Source organism: Geotrypetes seraphini, chromosome 3 (genome assembly GCF_902459505.1).
Source record: "Geotrypetes seraphini chromosome 3, aGeoSer1.1, whole genome shotgun sequence".
NCBI lineage: Eukaryota > Metazoa > Chordata > Amphibia > Gymnophiona > Dermophiidae > Geotrypetes > Geotrypetes seraphini.
Window position 1 is genome coordinate 400,727,375 of NC_047086.1, and position 27,424 is coordinate 400,754,798.

General features: G+C 41.1%; 1 protein-coding gene across 1 annotated transcript in view; it reads right to left on the reverse strand.

The window, feature by feature from the left end:
* The window catches only part of ZFAND3 (zinc finger AN1-type containing 3), a 499,096-nt gene that overhangs the window by 128,506 nt on the left and 343,166 nt on the right, over window positions 1-27,424 (reverse strand). The window contains exon 4 of the mRNA XM_033938373.1: window positions 15,636-15,701. Coding sequence (XP_033794264.1) covers window positions 15,636-15,701 — 66 coding nt within the window. The remainder of the gene's footprint in view (window positions 1-15,635; window positions 15,702-27,424) is intronic.

The following is a 27,424-nucleotide window of genomic DNA, read 5'->3' on the forward strand; positions in this document are numbered from 1 at the left end:
GGCAATGCATTCCAGAGCTTAACTATTCTCCGAGTGAAATTTTTTTTCCTTCTATTGGTTTAAAAAGTATTTCCCCGTCAAAAGCTTTCTGAAAATCTAGATACACTACATCAATTGGCTCACCTTTATCCACATGTTTATTCATACCTTCAAAGAAGTCAAGCGAATTGATGAGGCAATATCTCCCTCGACTGAACCCATGCTGACTTGTCTCATTAAATCATGTTTGTCTACGTGTTCCACAATTTTATTTTTTATAATTGTTTCCACCATTTTGCCCAGTACTGAAATCAGGCTTACCGGTATGTAATTTCCTGGATCTTCCCTGGAACCCTTTTAAAAAAATCAGCATAACACTGGCCACAGGTTACAGAAGGAGAGGTAGTTTGTCTCTGTCCTTATAGAAGCAGGGAGACTATTCTATGTTCTTGTGGTTGTGTAAGTGAACAGGGTGTTGAATATTGATTTATATTTCACTCCTCTGGATGATGGGATGATCAGTTGACGAGTGCTGTTGATTGTGGAATATGTGAAGGAGTCATCGGAGAACAAATTAATTATTTGTTCAGGAGAGTTGGAATCAAGGACGTGATAGATGGTGCAGCATAGCTTAAACAAAATCTGTGCATGAACAGGTAGCTAGTAAAGCTTGTGATAATAGGCAGAAATGGGGTAATATTTATTTAAGCTGAAGATTGGTCCGATTGCAGTGTTTTGAATCATTTAGTTTGTGCATATTGGAAGAGGTTATGCCAATGTTGCAATAGTTGAGTTGAGTTAAGTTAGGCAATAGTTGAGCTGACAAGGCTCAAGGAGAACAAGGCCATGGGACTGGACAATTTACACCCAAGAGTGCTTAGAGAATTGAGAGATGTTCCGGCGGAGCCGTTGGCCGTGCTCTTCAATCTCTCACTAAGCACGGGGAACGTTCCGTTGGACTGGAAAACAGCCAACGTCATTCCTCTGCATAAAAAGGGTTGCAAGGCTGAGGCTGCAAACTATAGACCGGTGAGACTCACTTCAATAGCGTGTAAACTCATGGAAACACTAATTAAGCATAAATTAGATACGGTCTTGAATGAGGGGAATCTCCGGGACCCCAGTCAACATGGATTCACCAAGGGTAGGTCCTTCCAGTCCAATCTTATTAGCTTCTTTGACTGGGTAACAAGAAGGCTGGACTCAGGAGAGTCCTTAGACGTCGTATACCTTGACTTCAGCAAGGCTTTTGACAGCGTCCCACACCGCAGACTGTTGAACAAGATGGAATCGATGGGTTAGGAGTAACACTAACTGCATGGGTTAAAGATTGGCTAAGTGGCAGACTTCAGAGGGTGATGGTTAACGGTACCCTCTCCAAAACGTCGGAAGTGACCAGCGGAGTGCCACAGGGCTCAGTCCTGGGTCCACTCCTCTTCAACATATTCATTAGGGATTTGACTCAAGGGCTTCAAGGTAAGGTAACCTTATTCGCTGATGATGCCAAACTATGCAATATCATAAACGGCTACAATCTGCAGAATACTATGGAACAGGACCTCCGTACTTTAGAAAGTTGGTCCTCTGTCTGGCAGCTGGGCTTCAACGCCAAGAAATGTAAGGTCATGCATCTTGGAAATGGAAATCCATGCAGAACTTACACCTTGAATGGAGAAACTTTGACCAAGACTACAGCAGAACGAGACTTGGGAGTGATCATCAGTGCAGACATGAAGACTGCTACTCAAGTGGAAAAGGCTTCATCTAAGGCACGGCAGATGATGGGTTGTATCAAGAGAAGTTTTGTCAACAGGAAGCCTGAGGTCATGATGCCATTATACAGAGCCATGGCGAGACCTCATCTAGAATACTGTGTGCAATTTTGGAGGCCACATTACCGTAAAGATGTGCTCAGAATTGAGTCGGTTCAGCGGATGGCCACCAGGATGGTCTCGGGGCTAAAGGGTCTCTCGTACGAAGAGAGACTGAACAAATTGCAGCTCTATACTCTCGAGGAGCGTAGGGAGAGGGGAGACATGATTGAGACATTTAAGTACATCACGGGACGGGTCGAGGTGGAAGATGATATCTTTCTTCTCAAAGGACCCTCGAACACAAGAGGACATCCGCTCAAACTCAGGGGAGGGAAGTTTCGTGGAGACGTCAGGAAGTACTTCTTCACGGAACGAGTGATAGAGCATTGGAACAAGCTTCCAGTACAAGTGATCGAGGCCCGCAGTATCCCAGACTTCAAGAATAAAGTGGGATCACTGCGAGAGTCATACCAATGAATAGGGTCGCTAGGATAGACTTAATAGAGCAGGTCAGTAGAGTTAAGGGGGCCAGTAGACTTAAAAGGGGGTCAATGGTATGGGCAGACTTTATGGGCTGTAGCCCTTATCTGCCGTCATCTTTCTATGTTTCTATGAGTTAGGACAAACATTTGGACTGATATAGTGAAGTTGTGGCTGCAGAAGTAAGGTCTGATCAGCCGTAATTACTTTAAGCTGTAGAAAGGTTTTTATTTTCTGGAGGCTGGATATTTGGGGTTCATAGGAGAGGGTAGAGTCTAGCATGATTCCCAGTACCTTGGAAGTTTTTTCCACATTAAGCATTGAGCCTGAGGGTAGGGATAGGGTCGAGGGGACAGTCTGAGTGGCAGTGTGAGACCAGAGTAGTCTTGTGTGGTGTTTAATTTGAGCTTATTTTTTTCAATGCCATCCATGTTTATCCAGAGGTTAATGTCAATGCCACCTACCCAAGTCAGTTTTGAGAGACTGTTTCGGCACTAAAACGCGTCAAATCAGAATTAAGAGCTTCTATGAGAGAGGATTTGGCAGAAGCAGTTCTGTTCCTTAGAACAATATATTTTATTTTTTATTTAAATACTCAAACCAAGCTCTAAGTTGTTCGGTTGTACATTTATGAATTCGTAACAAAAGATGCTGATTTTCTTTTATATCCTATTATTTTACACTTTATAGGCTCTTTGATAAAACTATAACTGCTCCTTATAACAATGTGTTAATTATTTGGCAGAGGCAATTCTGTTTCTTAGAACAATATATTTTATTTTTGATTTAAATATTCAAACCATGCACTTTAAGATGTTTGGTTGTACATTTGTGAATTCGTAACAAAAGATGATGCAGATTTTCTTTTAAATCCTATTATTTTACACTTTATAGTCTTTTCAAGTGTCTGTAATTTCTTTAATAAATTAAAAAAAGCCACAATGGCAATAGCTATAGTCTTTAGTTCCCAGCTTTAACAGATTAAGGTTCTAAAAAGTAGCCTGATGATTCACTTTGGCAGTGATGAAATGACTTGTATGTTGCATGCTTGCAATCAATACAGTAATCTGAGGAAATACTTTTTTTACAGAAAGGGTGGTAGATGCGTGGAACAGTCTCTCGGAAGAGGTGGTGGAAGCAGAGACTGTGTCTGAATTCAAGAGGGCCTGGGATAGGCACGTGGGATCTCTGAGAGAGAGATAGAGATAATGGTTACTATGGATGGACAGATTAGATGTCTACTCTATTGCAGATTTTGGTATCATCTGCAAAGAGGCAAATCTTACCCGACAATCCTTCAGCAATATCGTTTCTAAAAATGTTAAAAAGAACAGAACCTTGAATAGACACTGGCCCAAGAGGCATTTTTGCATGATCCGACACCCACTGAAGTGTGCTTGTGTAATGCCTTATCTAACGAAGTATGTGCGAAGAAAGATACTTTAGTGTTCTGGAAAAATATGGTTGTTATTCATAACACTATGTTCATGTTTCTATATTTTATGTTTAGGATGTTTAGATAGTCTATTATAGGTTTGTTGTGTTTTTATGATAGGAGATCATTGGACTATTTTGGATTATTTAAAAATGTATACACCGCTTTATTTATTTATTTTAAGAATTTCTGTTTTGCCTATTATCAACTAGGCAGATTACAAAGTAAACATACATAAGATGAAAGACCTACGAAAAATACAAATTCAACTAAAAACATTCTAAAATACAGACCCAACAAACAAATACATTCAACAAGTAAAAATGATCCTAGAAAAGAATCAAAGCAGTAGTTCCTTATTCATAGAAGGCTTTTACAAATAAGTGAGTTTTCCGCAGTTTTTTGAATGATCCAAAGTTAGAACATTCAGCGCATTCCAAAATTTTGGGCCAGCTGCTGAAATTGCTGACGTCCAGGTCTTTTTATAATGCACATTCTGGACACATTCAAGTAACAGTTTTAAACCAAAGCAGTGTCGATATACAAAGTTTAAAACATACAACAAGCAATCAACTCTTCCAGAACCTAATGAACTAAATACCTCAATTTCATATAAAAGCTGACACAGTGAAGTACAAGGGTGAGTTGGGATATTCTTGTTTGCTTTTCTTCTTTTTTTTTTGGACTGGGTAAAGATGCTAAATAAATGAGTTCATACGGATGGTTCTATTCCAGTTTTATGGGGTTGCAGGCCTAGCGGGCTAAGTAACACTTCAGTGCAATCGCCCCAAAAATGTAGTTATGTGCATCCCAAACTTTATCCCTACTATAATTGGTCATAAAAGAATATGTTAACGTTATTAAGCAAATTAAAGATTTCAACATATCATTTCAGTTATTCAATCTATATGTAGAAAAGACCATGATTATACCAATGCCTTGTGCTTTGTTTAATGCCAGATAAGTGTGTAATAAATGAGATATTATAGAGACTAGGTGGGTGATTCCTAAATGGGTTATCTGTGTAAGTCATGCAGCATCATTTACATTCAAAAAAATTGAAATTGGGTGACAAATTTATATACTGATAAACTGATAACACCATTGATAATCTGGCTGGGTTTTTGGGTTGGTTTTTTAGATGGGCAATATCAAACATTGGTTTGGTATTGGTTAGTGATAAAACAAGCAGACCAGAGGGAATCAGCAACACAAAATGAAACAAACATAAGAATAGTTCATCAAGCCCAGTAGCCCATCCTTTTCCATGGTGTCCAATCCAGGTCCCTAGTACCTGGCCCAAACCCAAGGAGTGGCAACATTCTAGAATCTGAAAGATGAGCAAGATTCTGGAATCCCCAGAGTATCAACATTCCATACTACCGATCCAGGGCAAGCAGTGGCTTCCGCCATGTCTTTCTTAGTAGCAGACTATGGACTGTTCTTCCAGGAACTTGTCAAAACGTGGCCCTCATATGAAACTACAGAGGATGAGTTAACAAGTGTCAATCAATAATTGGTGTTAACTGGCATCAATTTGAATGTGTAAAAATCTGGCCCAGATGTTATTCTATAACATCCATGCCTAAGCTTTATAGTGTGCACGTCGTAAGAGGACATAGCCATGGAAGGGGCATTGGCAGAAATCAAGCCTGAAGTTATAGAATCCTTGGATGTGGTATCAGTTGGGTTTGAGGTTTTACACTAGGTTTTAGCAAGCTTCGGTCCTGATACCCAAATCTGACATGGGAATCTGCTCTAAGTGCTAATCCATAAAGGCCGCTTAGCATGGATCTGAACAGCAGTTATGCATACCGAGCGCGAGGCTAGAGAAATGCTCACTCAGAAGAACATAAGAGTTGCCGCTGCTGGGTTAGACCGGTGGTCCATCCTGCCCAATAGTCCGCTCACGCGGTGGCCCTTAGGTCTAAATGAGTCCAGCCTCACCTGCGTACGTCCCAGTTTAGCAGGAACTTGTCCAACTTTGTCTTGAATCCCTGGAGGGTGTTTTCCCTTATAACAGCCTCTGGAAGAACGTTCCAGATTTCTACCACTCTCTGGGTGAAGAAGAACTTCCTTATGTTTGTACGGAATCTATCCCCTTTTAACTTTAGAGAGTGCCCTCTCATTCTCTCTACCTTGGAGAGGGTGAACAACCTGTCTTTATCTACTAAGTCTATTCCCTTCAATATCTTGAAAGTTTCGTTCATGTCTCCTCTCAGTCTTCTCTTTTCAAGGGAGAAGAGGCCCAGTTTCGCCAATCTCTCACTGTACGGCAACTCCTCCAGCCCCTTAACCATTTTAGTCGCTCTTCTCTTCTCCAGTGGCCACAGGTTTCCTACCATGGTTGCAAGCTGGTTTGCAGCACTTTGATTTGTACCTCATATGCATCTCGCAAATAAAATGGCTGCACCTCCATTTCCCACACTGCTGTGAGCACCCAGCACTGAAGAGCCAGGACCACTTCTAGGACCTGAAATGAACCTTAAACTTTTGGTTTTCCCACTGTCCATTACTTCCTGCTGATCTGCTTATAGATTGCTGTCCTTGTTTTGCCACAACTTTATCAAATACATTTTGTACACTAGAGAAACCAAGAAAAGAGCAAGAAGGGTAAGAAGTGCCTAATTATGTGAGCCAGTCATGGTACAGCATTAGCATGATTGAATCCAAATAATTCCACTGTGTATACGGAGTAAGTCTAGCATTAAGAGCTGCTTTGGTTTCAGTGCTCCAGTATAATAAGTCAGTCTACTGGATTGAGTGGCCTGAGAAGAGTATGTAAAGCACTAAAACCTGAATAACTGAAATGATCTAATTATTTTTATTGATCAGTGAAATTCTGTAAAACCTGAAAACATGAACAGTACCTTCTGTTATGCCACTGAGCTTCTCTGTACTCCTGTTCCCAGTAAACTAGATTGTCCAAGAATAAATGGCAAGTACAAAATTAGATCTATTGAGTCTAAGAAACTATTAAAGGCCTATCGGTATTTCTTTCAGCAGTCTTTTGGAATGGTTAAGGTCACAGGGCCTCAGGTTGAAATGTGAGATGTCTTTTTATTATGTTAATATTTTTTATAATGTATTGATGCTAGGGTTTGCTTTTTTTCTTTGACTTTGGCACGAACGCTTAGATCTTTCCTATATTTTAGGGAATTCTTCTCCACTTTATTTAAGGCTCCTTTTACAAAGCCACGGTAGAGTTTAACACCGCGGGGCAGTGAAGTAAACGCTCTGACAGGAACGGGAATTCTATGAGTGTGGGAGCCTGCGGAAAAAACTCTACCGCGGCGTTGTAAAAGCTAGCGTTAATTGTATTATTAGTTTTGTAAACTGCCTAGATCAGTTGCAGTATGGTGGTATAACCCGTTTTTATTAAGTGTAAATGTAAAATAAAGATAGCCTAAATGACATAATTGTCAAACGTGAAATTCTGGCTCCTCTTATTTAGATGCTGGTAAATGCTTTACATTTGACATTGCCTGCCACTTCAAACAGCGTTTCCCAATTAACTTAGGCGCCATTTATAGAATTTCCCACTAAAGGCTTATCTATATATGCATAAACAAGAGCTCTACCATTCAACTAAGACATGCCATTAGCGACAGCATTATATTATGCTGTCAAAACACACAACACACTGTGCTGCTCCACAATATATCAACTTCTTCTTCACGTAATTTATAACAGTCTTGTTCCTATTTTGGGAAAATACATCTAGTAAATTCAGGCCTCAATGTTCTCTCAATTGTTTTCCTTTGCTCGGCAGTTCCCTCCTATTCCTTTTAGGCCTCCAGCTCAACTGAAACCAGCTTCTGCTGGGATACAGTGCTCAAGGCCTTCATTTATAGCCAGCAAAGGGGTCTCTCTATTTTTATTATGCTTTCCCTTCCTTTACAGCAAGGAAGACTTGCTGAGAGTCATGGGCCACAGCTCCCTTCAGAAAACCAGTACAAGTGGACTCTTGAGACAGCCACTAAATATGTGGGACTCTAGCTCTTTCTGTTGTCTCAGGGCATTCCCAACCTTCGTGGCCTGAGGGGCAGGATCTAATCTCGGTATCAAACTTAGGTCTCTTCCGGGGCAATGACTTAAAATGGGTGGGTTTTGCACGTGCAGTAAAAAAACAGAGTAAAGGAAAACTGTAAGGTATAATAGGGTGTGTCAATTTTGAAAAGTTTATTCTCCGCTTACAAACTAAGCGGATAACAATATAACATAACACAACTGAAATGCATACAAAACAGTCTCATCACACATTTTCATAAAAACATACTAACAGAGCCCTAAAATAGCCTTCCCAATAAAGCTAATAAAAAGCCTTAACAGATAATAAGGTTTTAAGTTGTTTTTTTAAGACATTTTGTCCCTAGAGTCTCAGGTACCTTGGCAGGGTATTCCACAAACGTGGACCTGCCACTGAAATTGCTGACCTCTGTGTTCTCCTATAGTGTGTCTTTCCAAGTGCTTCAGTTGATAGTTGCACTTGTGAAAAATGGTACAATTTCAAGTGGAAATCAAAAACTACCTTTATATTTTGTGTAATATGTCATTTACCTACCTGGAATTTCTAGGAAACTATGCAACAAAAAAACCCCCAACAAAAAACAACCCCACACAAACTACTGTAATATATTTAAGTGCTCAGATAACAGGGTTTTTTTGGGTTTTTTTTGCTGTGTTTGATTTGCATATTAATGCCATCAATGCCTGAATGATTAATTTTTGTCATAGTGGCAATCTAATATTGAAAATTTCTAAAAGAAAACCAAGACTGCACATTTGGACTTATTTCCATCATTTGGTGGGATCTGGCAGAGATCTTCCTTTAGCCAAACTATCAGCTGTCAGGGATCTCATTAGAAATGGATTGTATTTGAGAGACATCAGTGACCAAGACAGACAAAATGACAGCACTAATGACCGGATTACTTGCTCAGTGGTACAAAAAAATCCAAACTTCAGTGGTCCTGTTATAAACAGCCAAGTTAGGGTTAAAACGAAGTTGAAATCCAGGTGGGAACAAGCCAGCAACATTTCTGTGGGCAAAACTAGAGGAGAAAGACAGATTTATGGAGATGTGTCAGTGGAATACTCATGCTTTGTGATGGTGTCAGGTCAAAACCGCGGAAGACAAAGGCGCACGCCGACAACTGAGCGCAGTGCGGAGGTGCACGCCGAAGAAAATAACTGTTTTTAGGGGCTCCGACGGGGGTGTGGGGGGGGGAACCCCCCACTTTACTTTATACAGATTGCGCTGCGTTGTGGGGGGCTTGGGGGGTTGTAACCCCCCACATTTTACTGAAAACTTCACTTTTTCCCTAAAAACAGGGAAAAAGTTAAGTTTACAGTATAATGAGGGGGGTTACAACCCCCCAAACCATCCACAACGCCGCCGCGATCTGTATTAAGTAAAGTGGGGGGGCGCCCCAACAAAACCCCCCGTCCCCCTAAAAACTGTCATTTTCTTTGGCGCGCGCCTCCATCTTGCGCTCAGTTGTCGGCGCGCGCCTTTGTCTTCCGCAGTTTTGTCTATGAACCCTTTGTGACTGCAGCAGAGAGAAGACTGCTGTGATTGAGTTAACCTTTAAAAAAGGTCAAAGGGAGAAAATTGGGAGTGTTGGACCTCATCAGATTGGACCAGTCGCCCTCCCTGAGATCAGATGACAAGAACTAGAGAAGGAGGAAGAAGAAAAGCGGAGAATGAATAGTGAAAAAATATCAGAAGAGCAAGAGATGATGGAGAGACCTGTGCTTGAAGTAGAACAGGAAGATTTAGATGATTTGGCAGAAGAACCAATGGTGGAAGCTCCGAGAAAGCTAGGAAAAGGCCAACATATAATACTGAGGATCTAACCAACGTAGCCCTTGCCAGTTTAAGATACTATACTGGACTGAGAGAGACTGCTGTCTGGATTGATGCAAGACTCAACACTCACTTGGACAATGCTTTGGTGACTGATCGTAAGATGAAGACGGTTCAGGTGTGAATCATGAAAAAATTGTATGTACAGTTTAAGGAGGAACTGCAGCAGAATGGCATCAGTTGCATTCTCAATGATAGTTGTTGTGATGTCAAAGGAAGAAGACAATGGCAAAATTTATCCAGGTATGGTGAAAGAGGACTATTACACACATATTTGTGCTATTTTGTTCCTGCAAAAGCAACTAAAGAGAAGACTCATGTAGAAATAATTGTAGATAATTTAGTTGCATGGCTGAGAGAGACGAGCAGACAAAACTCTTCAAGCTATTGGAGATGATTCCTGTAAAGTAAACACTGGTTGGGAGGGAAGAGTGATGTATTATGTTAAACAGGCATTTGGTGACTGGTTTAGATGGCAAAGACATTAAGCAACAAATAGGTAAGTCCCATTGGAAAAATACTGGATTCTGCTACTGATCTAGAAATAAATCCCAATTTTAATAAGATCTCTGATGGCTCTGATCTTCCTCAGTTTGATGAAGAAGTGATCAATGACTTAAGTACAGATCAAAGCTTTGGTTATAGAATTGTATCTACCATTAGAAGAAGCATCTTGCCAAAATATTTGGATCTCTTGGAAATAGGACCTGTGTCACATAGCAGATGGCTCACAACAACATAATCCGATAGGAAAGAAGACCAACTGTAGAGTTCTGTGTTGGGATTTACATGGTAAACTGGTTCAATTGGACACAAGGTCCCAGGCATCTCCTCTTCCAGCTGAAGAGTCATGCCTACGGTGAGAAGGTTAGCTTGGTATGGTGATGGCTATGTTGTACAGAGAAGAGGAACAGCAAACGACACAACAAAGGTGACAAAGGCGCTACTCTGGGTAAGAGCGAACAAGAAAAGGACCTGGGTGTACTGATAGATAGGACCCTGAAGCCGTCGGCACAATGTGCGGCAGCGGCAAAGAAAGCAAACAGAATGTTAGGCATGATAAAGAAAGGAATCACGAGTAGATCGGAGAAAGTCATAATGCCGCTTTATAGAGCAATGGTCAGACCACACTTGGAATACTGTGTCCAACATTGGTCTCCCAACCTAAAGAAGGATATAAAACTACTGGACAAGGTTCAGAGACGAGCAACGAAGCTAATAAGAGGTATGGAGAACTTGGAATATGAGGAACGACTCAAGAAACTGGGACTGTTCTCCCTTGAGAAGAGGAGGCTGCGAGGGGACATGATCGAGACGTTCAAAATACTGAAAGGCATCGATAAAATAGAGAAGAAAAATAAATTATTTACATTGTCCAACGTGTCACGGACAAGAGGACATGGTTTGAAGCTAAGGGGGGACAAGTCCAGGACAAATGTCAGGAAGTTCTGCTTCACACAGCGAGTGGTGGACGCCTGGAATGCTCTCCCAAAGGAGGCTATTAATGAATCCACTGTGTTAGGATTCAAAGGCAAATTAGATGCGCATCTCCTTACGAGAGGCATAGAGGGTTATGGGTGACTAAAACTACATCAGGAATATACCGGATAGGGCCTCCGCGTGTGCGGATCGCCGGACTAGATGGACCATGGGTCTGATCCGGAGATGGCAGTTCTTATGTTCTTATGACCAATTGGTGCTCAGTCTCTTTAATTACAATTAAAAAGACTGAGCATCAATTGGTCACCTTTGTTGTCTGCTGTTCACTGGTGTGAAGGCAGTTTCTCCTGTTGGTTCTTGTGCAGTGAAGAGGAACAGGAGAGAAAAAAATGAGTGCAGAATATACTGAAGATCAGAGTGAAGGAGATGAGAAGATATAGCTTGGAGACAGCAGGGTGAGACCTTTGGAACCACCAGCCATCAACACTCACCCAATTATCTGACTGGAGCTCCAGAGTCCCTAAGCCTCCTCATACCTGTACCATGACCACAGCAGAGATCAAGGCATTTCTGAACAAGCCCATGGTGGTTCCAGACTGGCCATCATACATCCAAATCCAAAGAAAGATGTGTAAAAATGACAACTGAAGCCAAAGGTCATGTGTATAATCAGGAAAGAAGGGAACATTATATGAAGGGTCAGATGGTCATCAAGGAGCTCATGACATTTTAAAGACAATCATCAGTTAGCTTAGTGGGGTTTAGAAAAAAGGCTTGGATAATTTCCTAAAAGAGAAATCCATAGGCCATTATTGAGATGGCCTGGGGAAATCCACTGCTCATTCCGAGGAGAAGCAGCATAAAATCTGTTTTACTACTTGGGTCCTGGGTTGGCCACTGTTGAAAACAGAATACTGGGCTTGATGGACCTTAGGTTTCAAGTTTGTTATCCCACCTTTTCAAAATTACAAAACGGCTTTACAATAAAAAGTAAAATCATGGTAATACAGACAAGTTAAATTGAGAGCTAATTAGTATCCCATAAAAATGGGTATAATAACACACAAACCAACTTACATAAAAGGGAAAAGGGTAGAACTACAATATATTGAAAGAAAAGGACATTTAAGGAGAAAACAAGAGGTAAGGATTACTAAAGATTTTTCCTTTTTTTCTGTGCTAATGATCAAATTATGCCCTCTGGTTTTACCATTTTCATAAGAAGCGCCATCTCCGGATCAGACCTTCGGTCCATCAAGTCCGGCGATCCGCACACGCGGAGGCCCTGCTAGGTATTCACCTGGCTTATTTTATAGCCAACCATATCTTTATATGCCTCTCTCAAGGAGATATGCATCTAGTTTGCTTTTGAAGCCTAGGACTGTCGATTCCGCAATAATCTCCCCTGGGAGAGTATTCCAGATGTTAACCACTCTCTGTGTGAAGCAGAACTTCCTGACATTAGTCCTGAACTTGCCCCCCCTTCTCTGGAATAGATTTTGTTCTACGTTAATACCTTTCAAGTATTATCTTTACATACTGCAGTTACTTCTTTAACTAAGGTGGTTTTACAATGGTTAAAAATAATTCCTCACTGACTAATTTGCAAAATCAAGTATGGCAGATTGTAGCGGAGTCCACAGTGGTACAAACTCAACAAAGAGTTTTAAGGATAAATTTGTTACAAATAGGCATTTGGAAAATTCCATATGTTTCTTCTTTTTTTTTTTTTTCTTTTATTGCTTTTAACATAATACACTTGCTCAGGAAATACAGAAGGAAAAGGGAAAACCATTAAAGAAATTAATACACTTAAACATTAGAAATTCACTTTTCTTCCTTAGACCACAATAATAAGAGTGTTTAGAGAGCCTCTCAGATACTCTCCAGGGTCACCACTGGTGATTTCAACAGCTGGGAAGTAGCTTATGCAGCAGCTCAAAGCACTCTCTGCTCCTTCGAAACTTCCCACAGCGTCTGCCCCCTTGAATCGGGATTTCTCCCGCGAGAATAACTTCGCAGGGATCCCCCGCCTTAGCCGTGTTAGGAGAAGGACATGGTGGTGTAACAACAGACGGAGGCAAAAATGACGTTTCAAAGTCCAATTCTTTGGCTTCTCCTTCTGCTGAAGAAATATCAGACTTCACTCCACGGGATCCAGGGGCAATAGCGAACTCCCACATGGAGCGTTGCACTGGGAAAGAGGTCCTTGCCACCGAGGGATCGGCTTGGACACTTCCCTTATGCTTTAACGTAAGAACAGCCTTACTGGGTCAGACCAATGGACCATCAAACCCAGTAGTCCGTTCTCACGGTGGCCAATCCAGGTCACTAGTACCTGGCCAAAACCCAAGGTGTAGCAATATTCCATGCTACTGATCCAGGGCACGCAGTGGCTTCCCTCTTGTCTCTCTCAATAACAGACTATTGACTTTTCCTCCAGGAACTTGTCCAAACCTTTCTTAACCTTTTCCTATCGTGTGTCCTGGATGATGGGACATTCCAAAAATGACATAGACAGTGGATAAACAGTCCGTATGGACTAATAAAGAGCCAGGAACACAAAATATTTGAATTTACAGACTTATGACTTATTTACATTATGTTTACAATAGCCGTAAACGATAACGGTGAATAATTCAAAACTTTGCTAAAATAATTACGACTGGAACCAGCGTAACGTAAAATTTATTACGATAGGAAAAGGTTAAAACCAGCTACGCTATCCACTTTTACCACATCCTCTGGCAACGCGTTCCAGAGCTTAACTATTCTCCGAGTGAAAAAAATTTTCCCCCAATTAGTTTTAACTGTATTTCCCTGTAACTTCATTGAGTGTCCCCTAGTCTTTGTCATTTTTGACGGAGTGAAAAATCGATCCACTTGTACTCGTTTTACTCCACTCAGGATTTTGTAGACTTCAATCATATCTCCCCTCAGCCGTCTCTTTTCCAAGCAGAAGAGCCTTAACCATTTTAGTTTTTCCATCCCCTTTACCATCTTGGTCGCTCTTCTTTGAACCTTTTCTAGTGCCACTACATCTTTCTTGAGATAAGGAGACCAGAATCGAACGCAATACTCCAGATGAGGTCGCACCATGGAGCGATACAGGGGCATTATAACACTCTTAGTCTTGTTAACCATCCCTTTTAAAATAATTCCTAGCATCCTATTTCCTTTTTTGGTCGTCGCCGCAAGTTGGGCGGAAGATTTTATCGTATTGTCTACGATGACACCCAGATCCTTTTCTTGGCCGCTATCTCCAAGGTGGATTCTAGCATCTGGTGATTGTGAGGCATGTTGAAAAAGAAGGTAAGAGTTTGTAAATTTCTTGGTATTCGATCAGAGACGCTCACTCTACTGCAGCCATCTTGGAACCTCCCTGACTCATCGAACATTCCATATGCTTCTTAAATTTACTTTTCCTAAATATCCTTTTATCTCTCCAAATCAACTCCAAAGGAGTTATTTTGAAGAAATGTTGGGTATTCCTAAAGATGCACTTCCTCCAATTCCATCTAAAAATAAGTTCACGCCTGAGGAAGTGAGGCCTCAGACTGGGATTGCAAAAGAAGGCTTAGAAGATATTTCATAGTTTAGACCTAACTGCTGGCAACCTTTGTTTTTCCACAGGATTGAGAACCTATTTTGAAACTTTATTTTCATCACTGAGAAAAGCAGTTTATGGGTCAAAAGATATGTAACACTGGGATGGAGAGAGAAGTTTTGGGATACGCGGCAACAAGTAATTGAGCTTGGTGCCAAATTTATGCTAAAATTTTTTTGTAAATGCTGTGTAACGGATGCTGCTCATAAGAACGTGGAGAGAGTGGCACAGTGGTTAGAGCTACAGCCTCGGCACCCAAAGGTTGTGGGTTCAAATCCTGCGCTGCTCCTGGGCAAGTCACTAAATCCTCCACTCCTTCAGGTCCATTAGACAGATTGTGAGCCCACTGGGACAGATAGGGAAAATGCTTGAGCATTCAATTTGTAACGTGTTTTGAGCTCCTTTTGGAGGATGGGCATAAAAAAATTCAAATAAGTATGTTTTCTTTGACCCAAACCAGCTTAAAAGATTTCTTGAAGCTTGTCATAGGAAATTGTATCTCCTCTCCTTAGGCAAGATTTTGTGTATTTTCCTTTCCAATATCTTGCTTCAAGGTTTAACATGGGAAACACTGAGATTTTCAGGTATTTCGCTTCATCAGTTATGAGGTTTTCCTTATTATAATTTCAGAAAGTGTCTTTGCTTAGGTAGCGTGTTCTTCGCTTTTGTATAATTTTGAAATATTAAATAAATAACTTTAAAAAAAAGTAATTATAAAAATGTTTTTGCTAATTTTGCAAATGCGTGAAAGAAATCAAGCTCACTAAGCCAGAGCAGGACGGACATGAGCTCAATCTCTTTATATTTACTGCAAATGTTCTTAACACTTGCACTGGAGTTAATAGGATGTAATTATGTGTGCTGCCACTGGATCAGCCTATAATTGCTGTTTAAATTGGCTATGGTCCACCCACACTTGACTTCACACCTCCTAGTGTGTGGAAATTTGAACACCTGGAGAATAATTGCTTGACAGCTCAATGACAATTAGAAATAGTTAAGCAGCTTTACCTGAGTCACAGGATCTTTTGGTTGGCGTAGTTAGCGAGACAAGTGCTGTATCTGTGCATGGCCCACCTGGAAACAAAAACAACACGTTACTAATCGACTCTATTACAAAAAGAGATTATTTTTTTAATTATTCAATTTTCTATACTGTTCTCCCAGGGGAGCTCAGAACGGTTTTACATGAATTCATTCAGCCACTCAAACATTTTTTCCTATCTGTCCCAGCAGGATCACAGTCTATCTAATGTACCTGGAGCAATAGGGGGGGGGGATTAAGTGAGTTGTCCAGGATTACAAGGAGCAGCATGTGTTTGAACCCCCAACCTCAGGGAGCTGTGCTACACTTGCAACACTTATATCAGGGAATCCTAGTCAGACAAATATCAAGAGATCAGTAAACCAGATCTTGTTCTTTGAGCCATGCCTTACTACGAGGATATCCAAGTTTTTTCCATAGAGGGTCACATGATCAGAAAGCCATATACAGTGGTACCTTGGATTACAAGCATAATCCGTTCCAGGAGCATGCTCGTAATCCAAAATGCTCGTTTATCAAAGCGAGTTTCCCCATAGGAAATAATGGAAACTCGCTTTGATGTGTTCCCCCCCCCCCCGAGAACCGGCATTGCTCCCCCCGAAGGCTCCCCCTGCGAACTGGCACCCTCCCCCCATGATCCGGCACCCCCCCGCCCCGACCTGAGGTCCCCCAACCCACCTGAATCCTCTTCTTACTTGAGTGTAGCCTCCGCACCAGCACCAGCATGTCCTGTGCGTTGGTGCCGGTGCCCGAAGATCTGCCTCCTGTGCTGGGCCTTGAGCATGTGCGCATGTTCAAGGCCTGAGAGTTCACGTTCTCTCACGAAGATCTTTCTCAAATGGTAACTTAATATCCATCAATTAGCACGGCAATGCTTCAAAATCTTGCATGCTAGCTTATTAGGTAAATAGAATTAATAAAAATCTCAAGTGGGCTGCCCTACAGAAAGTTTCTGAATACTAGCAGGACCATCCCAAGCAGGCAATGAACCTTGTGCAACACACCCCTAGCAATCTCACCCTGCCCCCACTATATCATGGCCTGTCAGGGGAAGATTTGGATGGGGCACAATTTTTGTGACCCCCCCAACTCCCTTGTGCTCTCTGCATCCTCTCAGTGTCCGCATATAGCTCGCTACGACCCTGGTTACCAGGGTAAATTTTTCCATACAAAAAAACACTGGAGAATGCACTACAATTAGCATCACTGCTCAGAGAAAACTACTTATCCTTCCATTGAAATGAAAGAAACAAAACAGTTCAACAGCACTTTGTAAGCAAATAGAATCCTTTCACACTTCACAAATAAATACTTGGGTAACATTGATGCAGTTACCTTTGCATACAAGAACATAATAATTGCCATACTGGGACAGACTGAAGGCCCATCAAGCCCAGCATCCTCTCTCCAACAGTGGCCAACCCAGGTCCCAACTAAAATGGGTCAATTTGAGAAATTGAATAGTAACAAATCGCCTGGACCAGATGGTATACATCACAGAGTGCTGATAGAATTAAAAAATAAACTTACAGAGAGCTATTGTTAGTAATTTGTAATTTTTCTTTAAAATCCAGTATAGTACCAGAAGACTGGAGGGTGGCAAATGTGATGCTGATTTTTAAAAAGGGTTTCAGAGTTGATCTGAGAAATTATATTCTGGTGAGCCTGACGTCAGAGCCAGGCAAAATGGTAGAGACTATTATAAAGGGAAAAATGAGAGAACATATACAGTACATAATCATGGATTAATGAGAGAAAGCCAACATGGATTTAGTCAAAGGAAATCTTGTTTCACCAATCTACTGCAGTTCTTTGAAGGGGTGAACGAGCATGTGGATAAAGGTGAACCAGTTGATATTGTATATTTGAATTCTCAAATGGCATTTGACAAAGTACCTCATGAAAGACTTCTGAGGAAATCAGAAAGCCATGTGATAGGAGGTAATGTCCTTTTATGGATTGAGAACTGGCTGAAAGACAGAAAACAGAGTAGGTTTAAATGGTCAATATTATCAATGGAGAAGGGTAAATAATGGGGTTCCCCAGGGGTCTGTGCTGAGACCGCTGCTTTTTAAAATATTTATCAATGATCTAGAGATTGGGATAACTAGTGAGATGATTAAATTTGCTGATGACAAAAAGTTGTTCAAAGTTTTTAAATCGCAAGAGGATTGTGAAAAATTGCAAGAGGAGCTTGTGAGACTGGAAGGCTGGGAATCAAAATAGCAGATGACATTTAATTGAGCATGTGGGAAAAGGAACCCAAACTATAGCTACGTGTTGCAGGGTTTAACTTTAGTAGTCACTGCCCAGGAAAATGATCCAGGTGTCTTCGTTGAGGATACATTGAAAGCCTCAGCTCAATGTGCGGCAGCAGCTAAGAAAGCAAATAGAATGTTATTACTACTATTTATTATTTCTAAAGCTCTGAAAGGCATAAGCAGCGCTGTACATTTTAACATACAATAGATGATTAGGGGAATGGAAAGCAAAGATGGATGTTATAATGCCCTCGAATACTCTTTGCAATTTTGGTTGGCGCATCACAAAAAAGATATAGCAGAATTAGAAAAGATACAGAAAAGGATGATGAAAATTATAAAAGGCATGGGACGACTTTCCTTTTGAGGAAAGGCTAAAGCAGCTAGGGCTCTTCTGCTTGGAGAAGATGGCTCAGGGGTGATATGATAGAGGTCTATAAAATACTGAGTGGAGTAGAAAGGGTAGATGTGAATCGCTTGTTTACTCTTTCCAAAAATACTAGGAAGCGTGCGATGAAGCTACTAAGTAGTAGATTTAAAGCAAACTGGAGAAAATATTTATTCACACAGCGTGTAATTAACCCTTTCAGGACCAAGGGACATATTTGTCCCATAACTTTAAAATCCTATAAATTTTGATTGGGATAGTCTACAGTTCTAAATTTGATATGTACGGATTCCATATGATACTGCCTTTATGTAAACAAACTGGTTCCGACATTCATTCATTAGCGTCGTTGCCAGATTGACGAGAAGATTCACTTGCCACACTGTCCATAAGCCAGAAGTTGGATTTTTTTAAAAAAAAATAATGATATTTCACAAAAAAAATCAATTTTTTGGCATCTGCAAGCCCTTTTTACCATAAAAATGTCGTCAAAACCACAAAAATTGGCCTACGATCCTTATGGTCCTGAAAGGGTTAAACTCTGGAATCCGTTTCCAGAGAATGTGATGAAATCCATTAATTTAGCAGGGTTTAAAAAAGGTTTGGAAAATTTCCTAAAAGAGAAGTCTATAGGCCATTATTGAGATGGACTGGGGAAAATCCACTGCTTTTTCCTAGGATAAGCAGCATAAAACCTGTTACATACAGAGATTTGTTTGAGTTTCTCTGATTCATCAGAATTGAGTACCATTTCTGGCACCAGTAACTCCCCTATATCTTCCTTGGTGAATACTGAAGCAAATAATTAATTTACTCTCTCCACTATGACCTTTGTCTTCCCTGAGAGCCCCTTTTATCCCTCAGTTGTCTAGCAGCTGAAGAGCCCTAATCTCTTTAGTCTTTCCTCATACGAGAGGAGTTCCATCCCCTTTATCATCTTGGTTGCTCTTCTTTGAGCCTTTTCTAGTGCCACTATATCTTTCTTGAGATAAGGAGGCCAGAATTGAACGCAATACTCCAAATAAGGTCGCACCATGGAGCAATATCTATAATAATAAAATGGTAAGCGTGCATGCGCACTCTAAAGCCGTGTTCAAGTTTCAAGTTTCAAGTTTACCTTTATTTGATGAATCGCTTATCAAGATATCTAAGCGATGTACAGTTAAAAAACCATCAGAGTGTGGTAATACAATTTAGGTTACAAGGTCACTTAAAAGACAGACATACATTTAATATACTAAATTCATTTTTAGGACAAACGAAGATTGACAAACAAGAAAGGGTGGGAAGGGAGGGGAGAAATTACAATCTTATTATTTGTTAGAGTTTGACATCAAAGGATAAAAACAAATTAGGTAATAATGGGTTAAGAGAAAAAAGAAAGAAGAATACAGAAATCTAGAAGGACGGTGTTTTATAGGTCAAAAGCGTCCTGGAATAAATATGTTTTCAAGTTTTTCTTAAATACTACAAGGTCGGTTTCATTTTTAATAAAATTTGGGAGGGCATTCCATAGTGTGGGAGCTTTTACTGAAAAAATGTCATTGCGTCTAGTACCTATGATTCTTAGTGATGGGACTGAAAGCAAATTAGATGAAGAAGATCTTAGAGAACGAGCAGAATTATGTGGGACAATCATTTTTGAGATAAATTGAGGTTCATTGGTGCTTAATGTTTTATAGACTAAAAATAATATTTTAAAGGTAATTCGATGGGTTATGGGCAGCCAGTGTAATTTAATTAGTAAAGGTGAAACGTGGTCAAATTTCTTTGCATTAAATATTAATTTAACTGCTGTATTTTGGATAATTTGGAGACGTCTATTTTCTTTTTGGGTTATGTTAATAAGAAGCGCGTTACAATAGTCCAGTTTAGAAATGATGAGAGAGTGAATTAAGATATTGAGAGATTTAGTTTCCAAGAAAGTAGAGATCGAGCGTAGAAGCCGTAATCTGTAAAAACAGGTTTTAACTATTGCGCTGATATGGTCATGAAAGGATAAATCAACATCGATTATTACACCGAGGATTTTCAATTTGGATACTGATTCTAATGGAATATTGTCAAGTTTGAATGGTATTTTTTGAAGTATGTCTCCCTTCCAAGTAAAAAGCATGGTTTTTGTTTTTTGAGTGTTTAAAGCTAATTTGTTATTGTTTAACCATGTTTTCATTTTTTCTAATTTGTTAGTAATCGTATTTATTTCTTCAATGTTTTCTGGGTTAAGAGGATGCAGTAGTTGAATATCGTCTGCATATGAAAAGGTTGTAAATCCTAATGACTGGGACATGGTGATAAATGGGGATAAGAAGATATTAAATAGCAGAGGGGATAATATAGATCCTTGTGGAACACCAGAAGATGTTCCCTGTTCCGTCAGGATGTGGCCACAAGAGTGCGCATGCGCGCTTACTACGTCACCAGCCGCCGATCGCCTCCACAAGCCGGGACCGCAGCCAGCCGCCGATCTCCATTCCTCCAGCGGAGGGGGGGAGAGGGGGGTCTCGGAGGAGAGGGATCGCAGCCGCTCAGCGCCCCCACTGAGGAGCCCAGCAACTTTCCGCCCGGCTCTTAAACTGACCCCACCGCCCGGGACCTGAGCCCTTTGCCGCCCCCACTTTCCCTTCCCGCGGGCCCAACTACAAACCTGGCAATTCCAGCAGTGTATTCAGCAGTCTTCACACGCTGCTTCGGGCCCTTCTACTGCCCTGATTTGCTCTGCCGCGTCTCTGATGATGTCATCAGGGACGTGCCAGAGTAAATCAGGGCAGTAGAAGGACCCGAAGCAGCGTGTGGAGAATGCTGCACACGCTGTTGGAATCACCAGGTTTGTAGTCGGGACCGCAGGAAGGGAAAGGGGGGTAGAGGAAACGCTAATGCTGCTGCACAGGGAACTGGTGTGGGGGGAGGGAAATGGAGGGGGAGGGAATGCTGCTTTGGACAGACAGACAGAGGGAGGAAGGGAGACAGAAAGAAAAGAAGAAAAACACAGGGGCAGGGAGATACACAGAAAGACAGACAGACAAAGGGTGCCAGGGACAGAGACAAACAGAAAGAAAGACAGCGGGAGTCACGTCAGGAGGGGTGTGGGATGCGGCAGAGGGAACTTTTCCAATGGGTGCAACTGGGCGGCTGTCGGGAACCTCTGATCAGGGGCAGAGCAAGGTAAGTGTATCATAGGGATAAGGAGGAGGGGGGAGAAAAAGGAAGGGAAGCCTACTCCTGGACATGGGGAGAAGGAAAGAGGTGCTGATGGACAGGGGGGGTGAAGAAAAAGGAACGGAGGCCTAATGTTGGACAGAGGGAGAAGGAAAGAGGTGCTGCTGGACAGGGGGGGGGGGGGGAGGTAAAACAAAGGGAGAAGGACTGCTGCTGCATAAGGAGAGCAGTGAAGGGGTGGTGGTGGACACAGGGGAGGTAAAAGGAAGGGAGAATGGACAGGGGGAGAAGGCAAGGGGTGGTGATGGACAGCCAAGGAAAAAGAAAGACAGAAAGAAAGAAAGCGGCTAAGGAGAGAGAGAGAAAGAAATAAAGACAGACACACACACATATATTCTAGCACCCGTTAATGTAACGGGCTATAAGACTAGTAGGGGTTATAACATTCTTAGTCTTGTTAACCATCTCTTTTTTAAATAATTCTTAGCTTCCTGTTTGCGTTTTTGGCCGCCACCACACATTGGGCGGAAGGTTTCATTGTATTGTCTACGATGATACCCAAATCCTTTTCTTGGGTGCTAACCCCCAAGGTGGACCCTAGCATCCGGTAACTGTGATTCAGGTTATTCTACCCATAGGGATTCTAAGGTGTTTCTGCTTTTGTAGAATTTTCAGTCCATTTGATTCAAGGCCCTCCTTAATGTATAACTCTATGCCTCCACCAATTTGATCTACCCTATCACTGCAATATAGTCTGTACCCCAGTAAGACAGTGTTCCACAGGTTATCTTCCTTCCACCAGGTCTCAGAGATGCCTATTATATCTATCTTTACATTTAGTGCAATACATTCTAATTCTTTCATCTTATTTCTTAGGCTTCTGGCATTTGTGTACAAGCATTTCAAACAATGTTTATCATATCTATTTACAATTTGCTCAGCAATTGACATGGATAATTTGCAATCTTTAAAATCAGCTTGCTCTGAATTTATGGAAACCTAGTCTACTGTTGCCTGTATTGCAATATTGCTATCATAATGCTCTATCTTCCCTTTTATGATATCTTTTAAAAATATCTTGTTCTGAACCAAGCTCTTTTGAGCATCTGTTGGCTTTCCCCCCAGCTTATAGTTTAAAAGCTGTTCTAGCTCCTTTTTAAATGTTGATGCCAGCAGCCTAGTTCCACCCTGTTTAAGGTGGAGCCCATCTTTGGGGATTCCCCCCCTTCCCCTGTATGTTGCCAAGTTCCAAACAGATCCTCACACTTCAGGACAAGGAGAAGTTGAGGTGTGGGTTACCTTTTTGTTAGCTGTGCTTCTAAATTGAAAGTTATGTCAGCTACACCTCCTGGATGAGTCACCCTGCACTGATCCTGACTTTTTGACTTTTCCTTTTAATCAGGTATGCGCCTAAAGTACACCCACTTACTTTATACATTTAAGCCTCTCTGAAGAAGAGAAACTTGACCCTCATCAGCTAGTAGTGAAACACAGAAACAAAGAAAAAATAAAGGCTCATCAAGACCATATGGTCTATCCAGTCTGCCCATCCATACCATCTATTACTATCCCTTCATCTCCCTTTGAGATTTTATATACAGTACTTGTCTCAAGCTGTCTTCATTTCCATCACTTCTACTAGGAACCCGCTCTACAAATTTTAATTTATTTTAGTAGATCCTCCCAAAAATTGAAACTATCATTCTCTTCTACAAAATGTATATCCCGCACAGGAAAACTAGGAACATCCCTCCCCTTTAGAACCACAGAACTCTGGAACAACCTCACATTCCCGCTCAGAAATTCAAACTCCCTCCAATTCTTCCGCAAACACCTGAAAACTTGGCTCTTTTCAAAAATCTAACACCTCCCGCTCTCTGGTACCCTAGCCCCTCTCTATCCTCTTAGTTCCTTTCCTATAACCCTTCATTGGAGTTCCTCTTTATCCTAACCCTGTAAACCGTGCCGAGCTCTACGCTTGCGGAGATGGCGCAGTATACAAACCTAAGGTTTAGTTTAGTCTCTTATAGCCTAAGTGGTACTCGAACATTTTTCTTTATCTGTCCCGGTGGGCTCACACTCTAATTCAACACCCTTTCCATGAAAAAATATTTCATTAGGTTGCTCCTGTCTCTATCCCCTTTCACCTATGCTCTCCCCTCCCCATTCCTCATTCTAGAGCACTGGTCTCAAACTCGCGGCCTGCCAGGTACTATTTTGAGGCCCTCGGTATATTTATCATAATCACAAAAGTAAAATAAAACTGTTTCTTGATCATGTGTCTCTTTAGCTATAAATGACAATATTATTATTAAGATTTAGCCAAAAGAAAAGATTTATAAACTATAACGAGTTTTACCTCATGCAAAATTGTCATTTCTTTAATAAGACATTAACTATTTTTTCTGAGGCCCTCCAAGTACCTACAAATCCAAAATGGGGCCCTGCGAAGGGTTTGAGTTGGAGACCACTGGTCTAGAGCTTCCTTTTAATTGAGAGAGACTTGCCTCCTGTGCATTTATCATATTCCCCCTCTCCTGCCTTTTTCTAAAGTATGCAGTCTTAAATAGGAACACATTCCCCCTTCAGCTTTGATTTTTCAATGCATTACTGCAGGCTTTCCTTGATCTGATAATTAAGTTTGAAGGATAAATTAGACTATTTGTCGTAATATTTTCTGTTTTAGCATCTTAATGTTGTTGTTTTTTTTATGAACCCAATTTTAATCTCTGTGATTATGAGGCTTTAATGGGTAACACTGAGGACCCCGGGACTATGTGTGACTCCTGACCCTGGGCTAATTACTAGTGTCCTGCACAGGCATAGAGCCTGGGGCAAATTCATCTCAACTCAGGTCATCGTAGCAGGGCTCTCAGGAGAGCTTGTTAAGCTAAGAACCCAATGTGGCACATTACATTTCAGCAATGCAACCCTAGAAAAGGAATTTAGGCCATGGTAAATGGGTGACGTTTAACTGGCACTGTCAACCCTTCACTAAACAATGTCACTTACTTACAGACAACAAATTAATCTCTGTTTTCAGTATAGTCAAGAAATTCATCCTCTCCCCCTCCCTCTGTGCCAGCATCTTTCATAGAACTGCTATTAATTAGTGTTAAGGGTTTCACATTTATTGTGTTACTGTTAATGAATGATAAATGCTCAACGTAAAAAAAAACCCCCAACAACTGCATTTCAAGATGAAATATGTTTTCTTTCCTTGTGGAAGAAAAATCAATATATCACTCCTAGTGGAATTCTGCGCGACTACATAATGCAGAACTTCCGCACAATTGCCTTTTTTCCACGCAGAATTTTGACCTTGTCGGCATCTTCGGGTCTCATTATTGACAGCAATTCCCACACACTGCCTGCCGCTAACTCGGAAGTCTCTCCACGGCAGAGGGGAGGCTTCCGGGTTAGCAGCAGGTAGCACGTGAGAGTCACTGCCAATGCCATGACTCGAAGAAGAAAGCCTTAGGGCTCCTTTTACCAAGCTGCGATAGCGGTTTTAGCGCGCGAATTGCCCCGCGCACTAGATGCTAACGCCAGCATTGAGCTGGCGTTAGTTCTAGCCGCGTAACAAGGGTTTAGTGCGCGCTAAAATTCTGCACGCACTAAAAATGCTAGCGCAGCTTAGTAAAAGGAGTCTTTAGAGTACAGGGAAGGAGAGGAAGAAAAGTTGCTGGCACATGACAGGAAAGCAGAAAAAAGAAACTGGAACCAACATGATGGAAAAATAAAACATCCAGACAACAAAGAAAGCCATTTTATTTTAAATGTTTTAAATGGAATATGGATGATAATTGGCAAAAATATTGTTTAAATTTTGACATAAAACCTTGCAGAAATTTTGCAGAATTTGCTAATTTTTTACGCAGAATTTTGAATTGGTTTGTGCACAATTCTGCCAGCTCTGTGCCTAATCTCCTATCTAGGACCTCGGTTAACCAGCTTTGAGCTCATTTCAATTTGCCAGTAAATTAACTATTCGAAAATCACAACTTTTTCTTTTTTTGTGTGAATGATGTAAGCCAAACCAGCATTGATTATCAATTTAAAGAAGCTATAAAATGCTGACAGTTCTCAGTTCATGAAGGGGGCAAAATATCTGGAACTTTTGTTGTTGGTTTTTTAGTTCTGTTTTAGTGAAAAAAATGTTTTGAAGAAAATTATATTCCCATCCATGTGACATGGATTTGGGTGACACCTACTGGGCAAGCACAAAGAAGGGCAAATTGAGCTGAAGGCTAGTTTGGCTCTAAAGTGGCAAAGGTAAATTGAATTTAGCAGGGACAATTTCCAACCAAGATAAATTTTCCAACCTTTTACATCTTTTTTCCCTGTTTCTGCTTTTTTCATGTTGGTCTTTTTTCATATTTTTGTTACCTTCTCATTCCTCCTCCTCTTGTACAGCTTGCTTTTTTATTTTAATTTTCCCGTCTTATTTATTTCTGTCCACTTCTTTTTTTCATCATTGTGTATCTTATCTTTCGCATCCATTTGCCTCTTTAATCTCTCTTTTGCCCCATCTATAATATACCCAAACTTTGTCTTCTCATCTCATCACTTCTCCACAATCTTTCATGCCTTTATTGCTACCTATTTTTCTCTCCCTCATTCCTTCTTCCTGTTGTCTCTTTGACCCTCTGTCTTCCCCCTGCCTTCTATGCATTCCTATTTCTATCCTTCCTTTCCATCTCTTCTAATACTCCGTTTCCCTTTCATCCACTATCCTCTCTGCCAGCCCATTCCACAGAGTGCAAGCCCATGTTTAAGAGGTTGAAGCGGTTCCTTCAGCTTGACCAGGAAAGAGAGCGAATAGAATGCTAAGTATAATCAAGAAGGGTATTAAAACCAGAACGAAAGAAGTTATCCTGTCGTTGTATCGGGCGATGGTGCTTCTGCATCTGGAGTACTGCGTCCAATATTGGTCGTCGTACCTTAAGAAGGATATGGCGATACTCGAGAGGGTTGAGAGGAGAGTGACACGTCTGATAAAAGGTATGGAAAACCTTTCATACGCCAAGTGATTGGAGAAACTGGGACTCTTTTCCCTGGAGAAGAGGAGACTTAGAGGGGATATGATAGAGACTTATAAGATCATGAGGGGCATAGAGAGAGTAGAGAGGGACAGATTCTTCAAACTTTCAAAAAATAAAAGAACAAGAGGCCATTCGGAAAAGTTGAAAGGGGACAGATTGAAAACGAATGCTAGGAAGTTCTTCTTTACCCAACGTGTGGTGGACACCTGGAATGCGCTTCCAGAGGGCGCAATAGAGCAGAGTACGGTACTGGGGTTCAAGAAAGGATTGGACAATTTCCTGCTGGAAAAGGGGATAGAGGGGTATAGATAGAGGATTACTGCTCAGGTCCTGGACCTGTTGGGCCGCCACGTGAGCGAACTGCTGGGCGCGATGGACCTCAGGTCTGACCCAGCGGAGGCATTGCTTATGTTCTTATGTTCATTTTTAAAGAAATTTGGGGCTCCTTTTACAAAGGTGCTTTAGGGCCTTAACGCGCGGAATAGTGCGCACTAAACTGCTGCTACCGCCTCATCTTGAGCAGGCAGTAGTTTTTCAGGTAGAATGCGCTAAAAACGCTAGCGCACCTTTGTAAAAGGAGCCCTTGGAGTCATTTGTTAAACACCTTCCAGATTTGATCTTAGTTCCACGTGCATCCAGGAAGGGGGGGGGAGGATGGGTAAATTGTTTCAGTAATTTGCAAGTATGGAAGTGCTGTTTATTGCATTTTTGAATGTATATATGTTGCACATTTTATATGCTTAATAAAAGCAATAAAGATAAAAAAAGAATTTCATTTAGGTATTTTATTTAATTTGATTGTAATTCTGAAATATGTCTCAATTTTTTTTAATATTTGTAAACCGCAAAGAACTTTGCAAATGTATTTGTGGTATATAAACAATGATTGCAATGTAATGTAA